Source organism: Tenebrio molitor, chromosome 3 (assembly GCF_963966145.1).
Source record: "Tenebrio molitor chromosome 3, icTenMoli1.1, whole genome shotgun sequence".
NCBI lineage: Eukaryota > Metazoa > Arthropoda > Insecta > Coleoptera > Tenebrionidae > Tenebrio > Tenebrio molitor.
This window is the reverse complement of record NC_091048.1, coordinates 26,366,310-26,384,653: the sequence shown is the minus strand read 5'-3', so window position 1 is coordinate 26,384,653 and position 18,344 is coordinate 26,366,310. Positions and strand designations below refer to the sequence as shown.

General features: G+C 39.2%; 2 protein-coding genes across 8 annotated transcripts in view; both read left to right on the top strand.

Annotated features, from left to right (window-relative positions):
• The window catches only part of LOC138125902 (uncharacterized), a 36,681-nt gene extending 26,475 nt beyond the window's left edge, over positions 1–10,206 (top strand). Inside the window, exons 3-8 of the mRNA XM_069041468.1 lie at positions 4,245–4,441; positions 4,882–5,227; positions 5,278–5,430; positions 9,429–9,561; positions 9,617–9,852; positions 9,903–10,206. Of these exons, the coding sequence (XP_068897569.1) occupies positions 4,245–4,441; positions 4,882–5,227; positions 5,278–5,430; positions 9,429–9,561; positions 9,617–9,852; positions 9,903–10,128 (1,291 nt within the window). The 3' untranslated portion in view covers positions 10,129–10,206. The remainder of the gene's footprint in view (positions 1–4,244; positions 4,442–4,881; positions 5,228–5,277; positions 5,431–9,428; positions 9,562–9,616; positions 9,853–9,902) is intronic.
• A 164-nt stretch (positions 10,207–10,370) lies between these two features.
• The window catches only part of Gprk2 (G protein-coupled receptor kinase 2), a 36,433-nt gene continuing 28,459 nt past the window's right edge, over positions 10,371–18,344 (top strand). Inside the window, exons 1-3 of one of the 7 annotated variants that reach the window (XM_069041463.1) lie at positions 10,371–10,419; positions 15,428–15,750; positions 15,810–15,905. In XM_069041463.1, the coding sequence (XP_068897564.1) occupies positions 15,699–15,750; positions 15,810–15,905 (148 nt within the window). In that variant the 5' untranslated portion in view covers positions 10,371–10,419; positions 15,428–15,698. The other 6 variants (XM_069041460.1, XM_069041462.1, XM_069041461.1 and 3 more) reach the window with 6 other exon arrangements.

Here is an 18,344-nt window from a genome sequence, read left to right as displayed (position 1 = left end):
GAGATAAATCGAATTTTATTCTTTTGACATTTTAAGATTTATTTTTCTTTAATTCCTCCAGTTCTGTTAAAAAAAAAACGGTGTGGTTTTTCGCATAAATTTTGAATTGTCGAACCACTTGACTCCTTTCTCCCAAGACGACAGTAGTCGTCAGCCACCCGGTGCTTCCCCTTGCATTTACTTTCTCCACCGTTCACTCGCAGTCGTGCCAACCCAAAACACCAACCCGTGATTTATTTTGTCAGTTAACCGACTGCCTTATTAAGAGATTTCTAAACCCCGAATCCACCTTCACTCGCTACACCATCCGAGTAAAAGTCATTCCATTTCTACTTATCAAGATGTATTCGATTCTGTCAGAATAACGACGCGTCACTCCGCACCGATAAATACCACTCGCAGCCTCCTAATCAAATAACTCCATTCAGAAGTTTTTCTTTCCCTTTCGATCCGAATGAAAAATAATGGTGTTTTTGTTGGGGCGGACTTTTTGTCGCACGTCGCCTCCAATTAGCCGGAGAAGTTGCGATGGGAGAGGCCGTTCCGCGATCAACTGTGGCGACTTCTTGTTCCGTTGCCACCGCCACAATTTTATTGTTCTCAACTGTGGCAATTTGCATGGTGTTTTCACGCACGGAATTACCGTTGTAACAGTTAGGTGTACATTCAAAATTTGAGATAATTGCGAATGGATTTTATCACGTGCGGGACTGCGTTCCATGGGATTATGAGGCGCAAGAAATTACACGTCGGTCAATGTAGACACGAAGAGGTTTCGTCGCTGATTCGTTACCAGGAAGTACTCCAGATTTGGCCGAAAGAAAAAAATTCACGTGTGAAAAGGTTTCACGATTCTGTGGAGGCACGTTGCGACATCATGAAGTTGATTGAAAGTGTCAAAGAGGTCATTTTTTCAAAGATTATTCTATAAATATTGTTCTTGGACTAATACAGTACTTCACATTTTTTACATATCTCATTAAGATATTTGTACTAGATGATAAACATTTATTTTCAAATCTTGTGTAAAAGGTCTTTTTGTGATTCGCCCAGTTGCCGACCTCGACTTCGTCTCGGTCTTCAATCTCTGGGCTTAGCACAAAAAGACTCACTTCTACTCTTAATGATATAGGTAATCAACTATTTTTTTTGTTCCCATGACACTCAATTCAAAATTGAAAATCATAATACATATTTTGCGCATGTTATCCAAATTGCATTTTCTTCAAATCTCACTACTAAACGTAACGAAATTATCAGGCTGTCTTCATCTTAAGTGAGACACACTGTATATTGTATCATATAAACACTATAAAATTTAAAGAATTTTGCAAAATTGCCTAGAACAATTTATTCATTTATTAAAATTTACATTTTGGAGTGGAGCGTCTGTAATTGTTTAAATACTTTTTATTGTTTGCAACTGTCATAAATTCTCATTTTTCTCCTTTGTAAACTGCCTCTTAACTGCTCTAAGCAAAATGAGCAGATAACGAACCGTTGCCCTAGACAACACATTCAACGTTACATTTCTGACAGGTCTTGAAAAATTTGTCAAAACTGTCAAAATCAAATGCGAAACCATTTTTAAAAGATTTGGAAGCTTCAGGGACGTCGTTTCAAACAATAAAATTTTGTATGCAACTCGTTTCTGGATAAATTGGGCTTTTCTAATTGCCCTCGAGGCTTTAAAACCCTCGCTACGCTCGTGTTTTAATCTTGTCCCTCGGGCAATTAGAAAAGCCCAATTTACACAGAAACTCGTTGCATAAATAACTATCATAATATACATGATAACTTGATAACATAATTGTAAGTAAAAAGAATAATATCATATAATAATATGGTACTTACACTAATATTTCATCATGTGCAACCTATAACGGGTGTTTCTTTAAATTTGGTGTCGAAGTTAGCGCTGAAGAGTCGATTGTGAACGCACCACCGGATTACAACTCTGATCAGCTGTGTAAATCTGACCTCACTTTTTGCGTGTTTTTAATATTCAGTTTGAGAAATCAGTGTTTTTAAGACGACTGGTTCATTCACAATCGACTCTTCAACACCAACTTGGACGCTAAATTAAAAAAAAAAAACACCCTTTAAAAATAATAATCACTATTGTTTATTGAAAAAGAAATTAAAAATAATGTATTTAAAAAATCAGCGCAAAATGAGCCAGCTAATTATTAATTAAATAATAATCAATGAATCCTCCAAGTATGTAATTAATTACATTTTAATTTTTATCATCAGTTAGTTCCATTCATTTTGTTTGATCTGGGAATAGAAATATGAAAATTGCATTTGTTAATTAAAACATTCTGTTGTGAACAAAACTTGGTATTATCGAGCGATCGATTGAATTTGTTATTAAAGTTGGCGCTGGAATTGCAGCCGTAGGTCTTTTTGAAAATTAATTAATGTTACAAAATGCTATCAGTGGAGCTCGTTTCTGCTTAGAAGAAAATGGTGAATATTTTCAGCATCTGTTGTAACATTGTTTAATAAAATAAACATTACCATTGTAATTTTTCTCTTAATCCTTAATTCGCCATTTTCTGTTTTACAATTATCATTAAATGTGACGTTTGTCGCGATAGTTCAAAACTGGACATGCGTTGACAGTTCCAGCGCCAACTCTAATTACAAATTCAATGGATCGCACGATATTTTGAAATTATATAGAACTGACGTCAACTTTGTACTTTTTAACACACTGACATTTTATATTTGTAGTATTTCACAAGTTTTTTCGATACGAATTTTCATTTTATTCTGGGTACTTCCTGAATACATATTCAAGAAAAAAAATTGTCATTACGCGCTGAATTTTTACGTTTTAATAAAAAAAATAATTGTAAAACAATTTCCTGACTCACTCCTGTTTTTAGTTCCTAGAGTATTTTCTTTTTTATATATTTTTTAAAATTCAGAAATTAATACAACATTAAGAACTTGTTGCTTTGAAACTTTTTGAAAATTTTTCAAAATCATTAATTTAAAGAGAGAACCTTATAAAATAAAATTTTTGTGAACGTCTGTTTCTACCGTGATGAAAAAAAAAAATTAAGTTGGCTGCGACCAAAAATTTCAGTTGGCAATTCGTTAAAATTTCAATTATCAGATGTCAGTCTTAAAAGATAGGTTAGTGATTTTGAGAACGTTGAAATCTTGATTTTCACAAAGGTGTGCATTATGTGTGACCTGTCGGTTGTAAAAAAATCATGAGGAGCTCCAATCGTATTTACGAACTAGAGTAAATGTTCGAAATGTCTGCCTTCAGCTTCTTCTTCATGTTTTCAAGTGACCTTCGCAAAGTCTGGACATCAATTAAATTGCAGTTATCAGTAATTACTTGCATTAATTCGGGAATTGTGCTAGGCCTGTTTTTGAACACGTTATTTTTCAGGTATGGAAAAACAAAATAATCAAGGCAAGTTGTTGGTAAGTGCTTTGAAAGTCGGGAATGACAGTTACAATTGTAATTAATGACATCTGATGACATTTGAATTAAATTTTTACGTGCTGCCAACTGAAGTGTATTAATCATGGCTGTCTCGATTTTTTTAATTTTCGATCGCACGGTACTTGTAGAATATTTGAAACATTTCCATAACGAATTATTTCATGAGAAAATTTCGTATCCTGTATTGACTGTTCCAAACTAGCTCCCGGCTGTATTAGATAAATATGTTAATTTGCAAAATGTGCAAACTTTCTACATTTGCGTCTCCGATTTACCCACAACACTATCGAAAACATCTTAATTACATCTGTTTGGTCCACACCACACGGCTCGAATAATCCCCGTCAGATTGATTTATGATCGCGTTTTCAGTCCAACCGTTACGCTGAAACGAAGAGGAAACGATTTACTTTCTTCAGTTTCCTCTAATCATCGTCCAATATGATATATGACCTCAATCAATCAACAAACGAGTTATACCGGCCTCGAATAGAATTATTTTTCATTAGCCACGTTCACTCGACTCGTTTTCTTTTTTCCAAACCATCTGCCGACCGAAAAACTCCGATAAACGTTCCGAACTGCACCTACCAATTATTTCTGAGTTAGCAGTGTTGGCCGGAATTCGGCGCGCTCCATCCTGTTATTCTCACACCGAACGGTTGTTCAACCCTAATTAATTATTGTGCCGGCTCCCAGGATTGTTGCCTGATGGGAGAGGCGGCCGCCGCGTTCGCCAGATCTAGCCCTGCTTCATTTCGTTTTTACTTTCTAGGTTAATAACGGCGGGTCAGAGGCCAAACGTGAACGCCGAACAGGTGGTGTGGCAACTGGTGAGGCTCTTCGCCGCGCACGATGACCCCACGCTCAAGACTAAAGTGACAAGACTGACCAGGACCTTGATGGACTACCAACCGGACTTCCACAGGATGCTCTCGGCGAGGAAGAAGGCGCTGGAGCACGCCATACAAGGTAAAAGTCCTGGCGATTGTTCGGACAACACACGAGACACTTTCTCACCTTCGATTATTCCAATAAAAATTCATTAGAGTTGTTTTAAGAAAAATTAACAACCATTAGCACAACCGCGATGATTAGAAAGTGCACAAACACTTATTGTGTCCGTGGGAAATGAGTCCTGGTCTGTGTGGTGAAATCCTTAGGAAACAATAGGTCCATTTAGCCTGGAAATGGCACCGGAGTAAACTCATTATGTCAGAACAGTCGCCTCACAGGAAGGAAAATAGTGAGGAAGCCTGGTTTACACTGGGCGATGTCCGGATTGTAGCGTAAGCGAGTGTACAGCGACGAATAAGCGTAATAATAATAATAACAGTTCGTCTATTTCCAACAGGATTAAAATTGAATTACAAAAAAAATGTTTATAATGATTAAAAAAAAAATGTTTTTAGGGCTGGGGTGCCACGGGCTGACCCCCGAGGCGAGCGGGCTGACGCACCTGCACGTGGCAATCAAGGCGGAGCTGCACCGGCACATCGACGCCTACAAGAGCGCCCTCCACCGTCTGGACGAGCTGGGGCTCGCCGCCGCCAGCTCGAAGAAGCCGGTCGACGCCTCCCACCAAAGACTGCTGTCGCTGCACCACGCCGACGTGCAGCAGAGGCTGATCGACAACAAGACGCTGCTGACGATCCTGGACAAGCCCGACCTGAAGCAGCTGCGGCCGCTGCTGGACACGCTGGCCACCAGGGTGCAAAACGACAAAGAGGCGCTCTTCTGCGTGTCGCAGCTGAAGAGGTAGTGCGGCCGAACGGGCTCGAGTATCGATTGAATGGGGGCGGTTTCAGGTTGCAGCCGAGCAGCGAGGAGAAACCTGTAGCGGCGATGCTGATGGCGTTCGCGCGAGGCTGTGGCGCCCTCTTGGAGATGGTGCAAGCGCCGGAAAGTCCGTGCACCAGCGACGGATACCATTCGGAACCGGAGGCGGATAATGATCGAGGGTGAGGAGGAGGAAGTTGATTTTGTAAATTAAGTCGTTTTGAAGCGCCAGCGAAAGGAATTAATTATGCATTTTGAGTGCGGAGGGTGGGGCTGGAAGACGTGAGTCTAGGGCCTATCGATTTCCGGTTTCAATTATTTAATAGGACATTTCGGATTTCGTGTCGCGTTATTGGTGTTTCTTGTCAGTTTAATCAGTCTGATTGCCGCGATATTGTCATGTCAGACTTCGTTACGTGAACATACGAATTAAAAGCTTGAATTGACGAATAAAATGGAATCGGCTAAAGGGGCCTCTCTAATTATCTACTGACACGCGAATTTCTCCCGGCCCAGCTCGAATTCATTAAAAACTCTATTTTGCGACAACAGAATTCACCACTTATAAGGATTATTCCCTCTTGAAGTAACAACTTTAATTTAGCTAAAATTTAAATCACGTTAAAGCTTTTTAAAATCAAAAAGCTCCATAAAGAAAAATTTAAATACACTAATTGATCCACTCAGATGGTAATTGAGAAAAAGTAGCCTCACAACAAATATCCAAGAAAATATCCGACCTGAAATTTTTTTAACACATAATTTGTTATTTATTGTATTGTATTGTCCTCTTACAGTTTCGTGTTTTATTTTTCAAGCTTTCAGCGAAGACTTTTCTAACAAAATAGCATGTTGATAAGTGCAATTACATATAAATTTATTTTACCACCAAAGCAGGAGAGCCGGAGAGGTAAGTGCGGATGTCATGTATGTTTCTTTGTATGTTTGTCCCCTCCGGTAGCCTTAAATAGTGAACCCGCTTCAGCAGGATTTTCACTAGTCGATAGCTCATTTATCTGGAAGTGACATAAGATATACAGGGTGTCTCAGCTAAGACTTTCGAGCCTAATAACTCAGTTATTTTCCAGCGGATTTTTGTGAAATTTTAAATGCAAATATTTTAGACGGTGAAAAATAAAATCCCATTAATGCAATCACCCAAGTCTTAAAAACGTAATTTTTACATGCCTTTTTAAAATGTTGAATCAATTAAGAGTTACATAAAAAATTGATCGTCAATAAAAAATGCTGTAGGGAAAAACTCGTCCTTGAAAGACGTCTGGTTTGCAAGAAAAAAGCAAAAAACTGTATTAATCGTGGCTGCACATGCAAAAACGTAGACGCGTATGAAACAAACGCGCAATTTTGCAGAATTTTGGTCATCCCTTTTTGCAGAAGCGCAGGTGACATATTTGACGTTTACCTTACAAACAGTAAGGTTAAAGACAACATTTGGACGTAATTTATTATCTGGATGCTTTAATTCTTCCATAAAGGACTAAAACACGATCGGGATATTTTAACAAGGTAATTTAGTTCACGTACGCTTCTTGTGTCTTCAAATAAATTGACGACTCTCTTAACCTTACATTTTGTAAAGCCTACATTTGGATAATGTTCCACGAGAAAACGAACTGTCATTGAAGTTCTTACGACATTCTCCATAGGCAATTTTTTTTTCCTTTTTCAACAATATTGAAATTTTTGCCGCTGTAGTCTATTTTTAGAGTATTTTCAATAAATTTTCACAATTTGACGTTTCTAATAAAGCGCGCCCAATTTTGACAGACTTTAAAGGGTGTACAAAATGTTGCTTGGCAATTAATCATCAATTGTTTCAAAAAGTAACTGCTCAAATACCTTCAAAGTTTACATAGCATTTTTAACGACAAAATCTAATCTTTTCGTTGAATCAGACAAGTGATTTACTTAATTGTTTGTCTAGACCCCTATTTTTTAATGTTTAACAATCTAATAATAATCGCGCATAATTTTCGATAAAGGAAACATGTGTTAAAATTACATTCTTTAACTTGAGGTAATTTTATTATTACTAATTGAACCTTCACGGTCTAAAATATCTGCATTTTAAATTTCATAAAAATCCGTTGGCAAATAACCGAGATATTAGGCTCGAAAGTCTTAGCTGAGACACCCTGTATTTCGTTTGAATCACTAAATTTTATGCAAAATTATAAAAACAAATGTTCTCTGACCAATATTGTGGCAGTAAAGCGTAATTTCTGTCAGTAGTCTTTGAACTGTCATTATTTAAACATTTGGTCTTTGAAATGTCCAAATATTGTAAAATGTGAGCGGGTTGTGCCCTAGTTATTCCTTTAATCCTTCAGTTTCCTCAGATTCTGAAAGCTTTCCAGTCGATTTTCCTTTATTTACACTTCCAGCCCGAGCTACATTTTTTAACTTGAGGTAATTTTATTTTTACTAATTGAACCTTCACGGTCTAAAATATCTGCATTTTAAATTTCATAAAAATCCGTTGGCAAATAACCGAGATATTAGGCTCGAAAATCTTAGCTGAGACACCCTGTATAACGTTCTTCTATACTATCAGCGTGCGGGGCTGTAGGTACCAAAATGAATAAGTAGTAAAGACAGAGTTGTAGGTATAGTTTGGCATTTTCATGGAAGGGGGGTTGAATATTTTTTTATCGACTTGTTAGATATTTAGGGCCCGATTTCAAGTAGCGCAAATGTGTAGCTATCTTTGTCCTACACATTAATTACCAATATGCGTCATATTTCTCTTTTGCGCCGTTACCATGACAACAAGTACGACCGTCGCAAGTCACCTTGAAATCGGCCTCTTAGTGAGTATTTTGGAATCTAAAACTTCTAAAATTTAGATTTTGAATTCAATTTTCGCTACAAGAAATATTGTTATTGCCTGAATCGCAATTATCACGAGTGAGAAGTTAAATGAAAATAGCTTGATAATAAATAAATTAACAATAACAGACCTTGTTTAAGTGACAAATTGAGAAGGTAAAAAATAATTTAAAAATCCCAACAGGTGCCAGCGCGACCACTTTATTTGTCAGCGTTACGTCAACAACTCAAAAACGTCAGGATTCCTTCGAAAACATTTTCGGAAGGTCTTTCACCTATCACTTGATAAATTGTGCTTCGGTTTTCCCCTTCAAAGACGAAAAACTCCAACCTACCGAACTGATAACGTAATCTCTGGCAAGACGCAGGATCAGTTACCGCAAATGCGGAAATAGGTTTATTTATTACCGAACCATAAACCCGCGAATTGACGTAAACACTGACCCACAAACCGTTCGCAACGCAACTATCCTCCCGAAAGACACTTCCAATTTAAAACAATCAAATAAAAAAGCTCCTTGCTAGGGCTAGGCTCGTGTAATTGCCTGTTGCCATAGTAACATCGAATTCAAATCATTCGACGGGGCAAAATCCGCCCCTGTTTTTTTTCCCGACGTGGAAAATCGTGCCACTCGGGATGTGTTGAACGTGCACCAAATTCACGTTGTTAACGCCGCCTTTGTTAATATTCCACGCACCCCGCCTGACAAGGGCGCGGGGGTGGAAAGAAAAGCTTCATCTGTATGTCCAATTTCATTTGGTTAATTTATGTTGTTCGCCCACAACGAAAAACAAATCTTTGCACAATCGAACGCAAATTGATCATTTCGGTGGTGACTTTTGCCCTTTAGGATGTGGAAACGGTAATTGTATTGCTTTCAGCGAAACTACACGCCCCAACAATTTCACAATGATACATGACAGTTATCAGAGAGCGCACCTGTCTCCGAAATGTAATTCAATTCTGCAAATGTTATTTTCCAGTGTTGAAGGCAAAAAGTGCACACAGGTGACAAATTTGTTCGATTGCGACATAACGCGCACATTTCAAATGTTAGATCGTGCTGCAGCTTGAACCAGATTTGAGTCCCATTGAAAACTTGTGGTTCTAGATTATTTGCACGTTGTGGAAACATTGATTGGAGTAATTTTCCCCTTCGGGTTAGAAATAATTCAGTGATTGATTAAATTAGTGGTGAAAAAAATGAAGGGTGGCGTGAGTCCTTGGCGTGCTCCTTTGAAAATCACGAAAGTAGTTTGGTAAAGCCGCCCCTGCGCCGCCTCTTGGCCCTCTTCTTCGTTCCAGTTTGCATTGTGCTTTCGCTTTCAGGAAGGACCTGGTGGGTCGATACGCGTCCCTCTACTACCAGAACCGCCCCCGGGCCCTCGAAGCCCTGGATTCCCTCCCGGAATTGGCCCACGCCACTCAACTCAAATCGAAAATCCTGTTTTCCGTCGTCGTCGTAAGTTACACTAACTCGATTACCAAATTGGCCGTAAACTAACGAGGGTTCGCAGCTCGCTTTCAGGACCTGCAAGAATCTACGGGACAACAAATTGAAAGAGACGTTCCGCAACCTCCATCTGGACGGGCGGACGGCGGCGGGCCAGGGCCTGCGACAAGACGTGATCAAGTGCCTGGCCGCCTCCGCCGAGACCTTCCCCTTGGCCGATGCCGAGCACCAAGTGCGGGCGCTGGTCTGCGACACTCTGAAGGAGTACAGGTGCTTGGAGGGCTGCGCGGCCCTGCGCAGGTGAGACACTCGCGGCACGCGACGGGTCGGGTGAGTTCCGGAGGTTGCAGGTACGTGGGGGACGTGACCAGAGTGGCGTGGCTGTTGGTCAACCAGCTCCCGGCCTACGAGCTCGACACCGACTTCCAGACGCCGCTCAGGCTGAGACCTGACAAGCACCAGAGGCACCATTCGGCGGACCGCACCAGCGACACCATCAAAGCCTACTTGTGGCCAGCTTTGGTTCTCCAGAACGCCTACGTCTACAAAGCGGTCGTCGTCACCGGAGGGACCTGAGCTCACCAACTCATCACCTATACGCTTTAATCACTTTGTAAATATGCTAACTGTATCAATAAATGCGAGTTTCTGGTATCGCCGTCGCCGTTATCACCCACACCGTAGACCCACACAAGAGAGGTCCCGAAGCTGACGCTTGCGGAACACCGCCCACCTACACCTGTCTTAAACTCAATCGTTATCGGAGATTACAGCCAGTTTCGATTACGATTTATAGATAAGTGACCTTTATCGCGCGATTTCGCATTCTTTGTACGCATCAATGCGCCGAATAAGAAGGAAGCGAATGTAAGTTAGTGCAAGTGAAACCAAATCGGAATTGCGATTAGCCAAATTTGTACGTTGAGCGTCGACGGTGTCCATGAGTCTATGTTAATTGCATCGCTGAAAAATAATCTCTTTTCGAACAGAAATTTGTCGAGTGTGGTGCGACGAGTCGCTAGTTCCGGTAGGTTTGGGTATGTGAGCTTGATTGTGATGTTTTAATGCTTTTGTAGACGATGCCCTGGTGAGTGTACATTTTCATATTAAAAGCTTTTGGACACGCACTCTAACAACGGAAATATAATTTTGTTGGCCTTCGAGTTAATAACTTTGTCAATTAAAACTTTAAAAGTGAAAGTTGCAAATTTAAATTTTTATTACTCCCTTTGGACAGAGGAGTCATTCGAAAGGTTAGATTTTTTCGAAATTGTCGGTGGAATTTAATGAAAATCAATAAATGAAGACGTTTTTATCGTGCTTTGTGGGTGTTGGAAACACCTTAATTCCTTTGGAAACGAAACTGACAACAAGACATTAAAAATGATTGCTTCCTTAAGCCATAATATTGCCTAAAAGAAATTCATGAATTACCATCACTTAAACAAATTAGGTACATAATAAGAATTCAAATGAATTAAAATTATTTTGAGTAATTAAAAAAAACTCCGATGCCTTCTTTTTTCTCAATATGTGTATAAGTGAAAAAGCATTATGCAAGTAAATAAATAAATAAATACCTATTTCCTAAGAGTTGCTCTTTACGAAACATTCTTTCATGTTGTTCTATTCATGTCATGTTTTTTTTTGTGCTGTTGCATTTTTCGTTCAAGAGTCGATTCTGAACGCTCCACTCGTCCGTCGCAGAGTAAAAAACACAAACAATGCAAAAAGTGAGGTTAGATTTAAACAGCTGATCCGTGATCTGAATCTGTGGTGCATTCACAATCGACTCTTCAACGCCAACTTTCAGGATAAATTTAAATGAACACTCGATATTTAAAATGTGTCAGTGTAGATTAACCAAAAAAGCAAAAAGTTAAAACATATTTTTGAGACATTGAAAGCGAAGTTTCAGTAAAAGAGATCGTAATAAACTAATCCAAATTACGCACCATAATAGAACTAAGTATAGAATTTAGATATTGGGGATCTACGATTGGAAAATTTATAAATTTCAATTATCAGTGAATATTTGACCTTGGGGGCCTCCACCATATTGCTGATACCACACATTAGGATCATGCAGATTATCTTCAATAATAAAAAAACAGCTATACGAGGTCATTGCCTTTTTAATAAATAACCATGTCACATTATTAATATTATTCATGTTGATTATGTTCAATATTTTTTTTTAGCAATAAATTGTTTTTGATTTGATTGATTTAAAATTTAGTCTAAAATGAATTAAAAAAATTTATTTTTTGACAGCTTTAAATTTTTTTTAAATTATTATTGTGCACTAGTTATTGTGACAAAGAATTGAGGGTTTATCTTTCGATTATGAAGTCTGTGGCCAATAATGTGGGTTCTTTTATTATTATTTTTAATTTCCTGATTTACCAGAAAGGTTACTTTACTTTACTCCCGAGAAATCTAGAACATTTTTGGATTGAAATCATCCTCTGAAAATCGTTTACTTTTTCTTTCTCTCACGAATGAAAAGAAGTAACAAAAAGCCGCCAATGGCAAAAATGTTCATTTTTTCGTGCTCTACAAGAGTGTGTAAACCGATTGCGAAAAAATAAAACGTCTTTGTTTATCGTTTTATGTATGTATTTTTAAAGTGAATTTTTAATAATTTCTTGTTAACTTTAATTAATAAGTGGTCATTCGACGAGGAAAGTCAAGAAACTTCTGTTATACAGGAATTTGTAAAGATGTGTCAATCTTAAGAAAGTTGTTAAGAAGCTTTTGAACTTACCTAAGAGTAATGCTCAGTTTTTGAAGGGCGATTTCAGCGTAGGAATCTCTTAATAAAAGTTTAAATTTTGTGCCAAGAAAAAAGTTCTTTTTGACAGAATTATTTTACCTGAGTTAGACATAATGTGACAAAATTTATAATTAAATAAAAAGTACATAAAGTCCATTCATTTTGTATTGAACTTTTCAAGGTCAAATAATTTAAATTTTGGCACTGTAATTATGTTTTGTAAATAGTGACATGCATATAACCAACATAATGTGATTTAGCAATGCTCAATTCAACGTTTACGGTGTTTACCTGCATGTCACTATTTACAAAACATAATTACAAAGCCAAAAAATAAAATTATTTGACCTTGAAAAGTTCAATACAAAATGAATGGACTTTAGATAAGTGCCTGAATGCAAGAAAACCTATTTCTAGATTAATTGTTGGAGAAGACACTCAAAGATAAGTACATAATAATTTATTATTCAAACCCGGCAGTTAACCGACATTAATTGTAATAACAATAATTATTGTTAAATATTGTTTTTAAAATTTCACGGTTAAATCTATAATCTATAGAATTAAATAGCCTTTAAAAATATTGTTAGTTATTTTTCCCGTTGGATGATTAATTCCTCTATCCTTTGGTGTTGTTGCGTAAAACTGCGATTTGTGATAATTTTAAAAGTTCTCTCTAATAATATCGAAAAGCTTCGTCGCCATTTTTCACTCAAAATTTCTTGGGAAGATATAAGTTTTCAGCACGATTATTTAAAATGAGATAAATTGCCCAACTATTCAGTCACAGCAAAATTAAAAATGCACCGCAAAGCGCATTTTTACGTAAAATGCATTTACGTTGTTTTGGCATAATGAGAGGCGATGGAAATTTTGCATTTGATTTGGTATTATACTAAAGCTGTTTGTTGAATTATATGCCATTCACGATGTTTTGGCATAAGGGGAGGCTATGATTTCATTTTTTAAAGTTGGATACATGTTTGATTTCTGTCATCTCTGCTGTCACTAAAGTGCCTGACATGCGGACCTATCAAAATGAACGTAACATGTTACCGAATTTACCGTAATCATAATTAAGCGACATTAAAACGTATTGATGGTGTTTATATTAGACTGCAGAACATATTTTCAGTAAGTTACAGTGAAGTCAAGTTCTTTTTATGTATAAATTGAATCGTAGGTGAGTACGAGATAAATATGTAGCACGGATAGTGAAGGAAGAAACAACGACCCAATTGAAATGGCACAGGGGTTTTGTAAGACCTATTATAACTTCGCCATAGAGTTGTAATGAGTGGCTTGAGTCTATTTTGAAATGTACTCCTGAAATTTGCCAACATTTTTGTAGATATTGTAAAGAACTTATTTTGGAAAATTGGACAAAATTAATGGGAAATCTTTCATTTGAAAACGTTCTTCCTTTAATAATAATTTCATTAGGAGAATCTGACTCGGAATTTGATTGGGATTTTCATGCAGGTAATGATGATTCAGAATTTTCTAATGAATTATGGAAGTTGAATAGTTTTGTTCTTTTTTGTCATGGACGATGGGTGTGTAAATATTTTGCAGACAGATTCGAATAACGTAAGGCTTAATAAGTAGGTACAAGATTTTATACAATCTAGTTCTAGGAACGTTTTGGTTAACATGAAAAATTCATTGAGAAGTTACTAATTGGTTGGTTAAGATACTGTATAAATGGGTTATCTAAGTGGTGTATAAATTGACAGGAGTCACTTTGTCTTTCGGTCCCGGCCCTTACTATTCTGTAGTTTGTTCAAGTCAGTTTCTTGTTTTGTTAAATTGGATTAAAAATATGTGAGTATTGTTCTATTGCAAACTAGTAAAACTGACAACAATGCACTAGACAATGACGCAGTTTATAACCTCAAACTTAGAAAAACATAACCTAATTCAACAGACAGCTTTACTGCCAACTTAAATGCACTTTTTCCATGGCCTCCCCTTATGCCAAAACATCGTGAATGGCATATAGGTGATGTTTTCTAAGTTTGAGGTTATAAATAGCGCCAATGCTAGTGCATGGTTGTCAGTTTTACTAGTCTGCAGTAGAAGAATACTCAGACAGTCAGATATCGTGGGAAATTCAGCAACATGTTATGATAATTTTGATAGGCCGCATGAAGGCACTTTAGTGACGGAAATCAAACAGTGTGTCCAACGTTAAAAAAAATAAAACATGGCCTCCCATTATGCCAAAAGTGCCAAAACAACGTGAACGGTGTTTAATCACGTTACGAGAGTAAATATTCTACAAACATTCCCCCGAACTATTTGTTTTGCAATATTTGGCTAACCACAAATTCCATTTCTTAGATCTTTTTGGTTAATCATTTGTACTCGTACGTAAACAGCTTTTCTTAACATTAGTAATATTACAAGAAATCTCATATGGACCCTATCAAAATATTTATTTAATTTTTTCATGACCCAATTAAAACGTAAATCGTCACGTACTAAGGTATTAATTCGTCATTCAGCATATTAAAATGCACTTTTCGCAAAACATTTTCACAAAAATGTTGCAGTTTGTTGAGTCTGCAGCAGTGATCTAAATTCTTTGGATCTAAAACTGTTGAGCGCCGGCGCCCCCTGTGTTGGCTCTTGAAAGTCACCAGTTGCGTACATAATTTCGTCGAGATTTCATTTGTTTTATTTTTTTGACGACGCGTTATTCTTTTAGTACTTTAGCGTTCTTTCTGACAGTCGATTTGACTAGTACATTTTTGGCGACGATTTTACGCAAGAGTGATCGAAGTTGAATTGAATATCAGAGACCTTGTCCTTGTCCTTGTCTGTTCCGTGGTCGAAATGGCCGCCCTTCGCGCCCGCTTCCGCCGCCCCCATCCCCATCCGAATTCCCCCGTGGGGAACGCGCGATGCAGTCCATCTGCGCCGTCGGGCCTCACCTCTTCGGGCGCACGCTTACGCACCGGCTCCTCCAGTGAAGCGCCTCGTCCGTCTCCTCGGTCCGCTTAGTTCACGTTTTCTCCACCGTGGTTATCGGTTGCCGTGGCGCGTATGCGAGAGACGCGTGTTGGAAGTGAAGAGTGAACTCTGTGAAATTTGCAGAGAAAGTCGCCGACGAGCCGTCCAGGGTGGCATTGCGAGGGTACGAGACACACCCCTGCGTGGCGAGACGCGTTCCCGTCCGTCGGAAGTGCAACGGCGGTCTCTTCGACCGCAGCATCCCCCGGAGAGGGTGCGCAGCACGGATCGTGACCGAGAAGGGTGCAGGTGCATCAGCCCTCGGACGCCGGCCCCCAACCACCCCCATAATTAATGGAAACGGGTCGTTCACGGCCCGACCCACCGGGTAATACCAACCACCAAACTGGAACTCATGGAATTGGAAAACATCGTCGCCAATACAGTCTATCTAAAAGCGAGAGAGGGTGAGTCCGCGACCCGAGAGCCTAGTCGCCCCCCTAAACGCAGCCTTTCTTTGCTCCAGGTGGTTCCGATAGTAATAAAGGCAAGAGCAAGAAGTGGAGGAAGATCCTCCAGTTTCCCCATATCTCTCAGTGCATCGAACTTATCAACAAAATAGGCAAGTATTGACAACATCTAGACACCACAAACAAGAAAAACTGCACGAAAAAGACCTCAACACTTTTTCACAAAAAAAGTGAGGTTAGGTCGACTCACTATTTATGTACTTAACAAATTACAACAAAATACCATAAACGTGGGTTGATTGGCTTGTCCCGGCTCAATGTTATCTAATTTTATTTGCACAACTCAAATCGAAGCTTACATAACGTTAAACTAAACCAAAAAATGATTTGTCAGTGTCACCGATACACTTGACTTGATAATTAAATTATTTCATTAGAACATAGTGTGCCGTGAGACTTCAGTGACGCCCCCAAAAATTCTACCCACCTCAATCGAAGTTTGGCAGAAATGGGAAAAGTTCCACTTTAATAGAAAGTAAAACATTATTGGTCTAATAAATCACTGTTATCATTCAAACACCTACACTGACATTTATCTGGTGAAAAAATATCGTTCAGGAAAGTACTACACTTAATGGAAATGTAATGTTTGGCAGAGTGCCATTATTTGGAATTGCCTGTTTCGCCCCGTGCACCATCAGGTCCGTACGAGATTGAGGTTATGTCAGAATTTTTCCCCCAGCGGAATGTTTAATTATCGAAGACAAACAGTGTCGAAAAGTTTCCAATAAAATGTGACCAGATAACAAGACATGTAAATGCAACGCAGATAACATTCTTCTGGTGTTTGTCGATGATGCATCGATCGAAGAATTGCAACGACTCCGGTCGCTATCGGTGCAGTCCGTCGATCGCGGTTTTGGAAATATGATCGATGCTAAAGACGCACTTCTGTCGGGTCAGAGGAAAAGGAACAAATTAAAGTTTATTTTCGATTACTACCAAGGTCATCCGAGTAAATATAAACTGCTAAAATAATCATTTGCAGTATTTAGTTATTTTCATTCTGCTGTCGTGTTTCGGAAATTCTGACAAGTGACAGGTGCCACATCGTGCGAATCAAGCTCCGACGTCGGGAGGGTCAAATTTCGAAGTTGCGGACCGAAACGCGTCAAATGTTGACCCAGAAAAATTCGAAACGATAAGTTTGCGACCGACGTGAACTTTCATCAGTTCCATTTTGGCGACAAATTATTTGCGGCCATGATTAAGATCGTGATATTGCACGTGATAAAATGTATCGAGTGGGCCTCGCAATCGACTTTTCTGCTATTGATAAACATTTTTTTCTCTCCAGCTTACCTGTGTTTTATTTATATCGAATTTATTTTCGTTTGGAGATTATTTTCAATTACCGCCAAGGTCAGAGGCGGTGCGGTGCGACTCCTCAAAAATAATTGTTTGCGTGGTGCGTACGCGCGCTTGTTTTCCTCCCGAGATTTTCGGGCCACTCGATTCACTTGTCAAATTAAGGTCGTCGACGTCCGGCCCAAGCTGGGACTCCCCTTTCAGGTGGCGCGTTTTTGTTGACGTTCGCTCTTGTTTCGTGCGGACGTCGCTTCCGAGGGCGTGAAAAAAAATCCGACCCCGAGGGGCCCCCGTCGACGTCCGTTCCCGTTAAAACAAATAAATTTCGCGTCTGGTCGACCGGCGAAAAGTCGCAGATGGGAGTCCGCCGCCTCCGGTCAACCTGGCCCGGGGTCCGCGACAGCCCCCGTTTGTCGTTCCGCCTCCGGGGTGGGTCGCCGAGATGCTGGCACACGTAGTCGCAAGCTGTTTCTTTATTGATATCCCGGGAACTAGCCTAAACCCCAAACTATGCTCGCAGATGCGCACAGATTATGACCATATAGATCTGTTTGTTCCGATGGGAAATCGACTTTTCCGAACGAAATATTCCATCACGGCCTGCTTACAATTACAAATTTCTATTGACATCATCGGACCATTTAAACAATGCATTAAAATGCGGAACCCGTGCGCACCTTGTGGCATATTTTAAATCGAATTCGTGCACGGGCGGCATTCGGAACGAGCCGCCTCCGGACGCAGCTCAGACCTACGTCGCCCCCCTCCGGCCATGTTTCTTCTCCGTGGAAGTTTTGTATCGGGCAGTAAAATTATTTTTGTTTGAGCACATTTGAGATAATATTAGTGATCCTTTGAAGCGAGTTCGTTTATCTTTCCTAGCCTACACAAAGTCGAGTCGGACCGGAGCGGGAGCACATGTTTAGGTATGAGCATTTACGAGTACAGATTTACTACCTCGAGTATCGTTTTTCTTTTGGGATTGCGGCTTTGTCTTCGGTTTTCCGCTCCCGCGGACCACTTTTTCGACGGGAAACGATGCTGACCGACCAGTTACCCATTCACGATTTCCCCGTGAGTTTATTAACGACGGAACGGCAATTTCGCATAATTCGGTGTTTAATAACGCGATAAAAATTCTTGACGTCGGAGCGTGCCGAAAAAATACGGAATTTATTGAGTTTTTCACTTTCCAGAAGCTCGAATTTATGCAGAATTAGAAC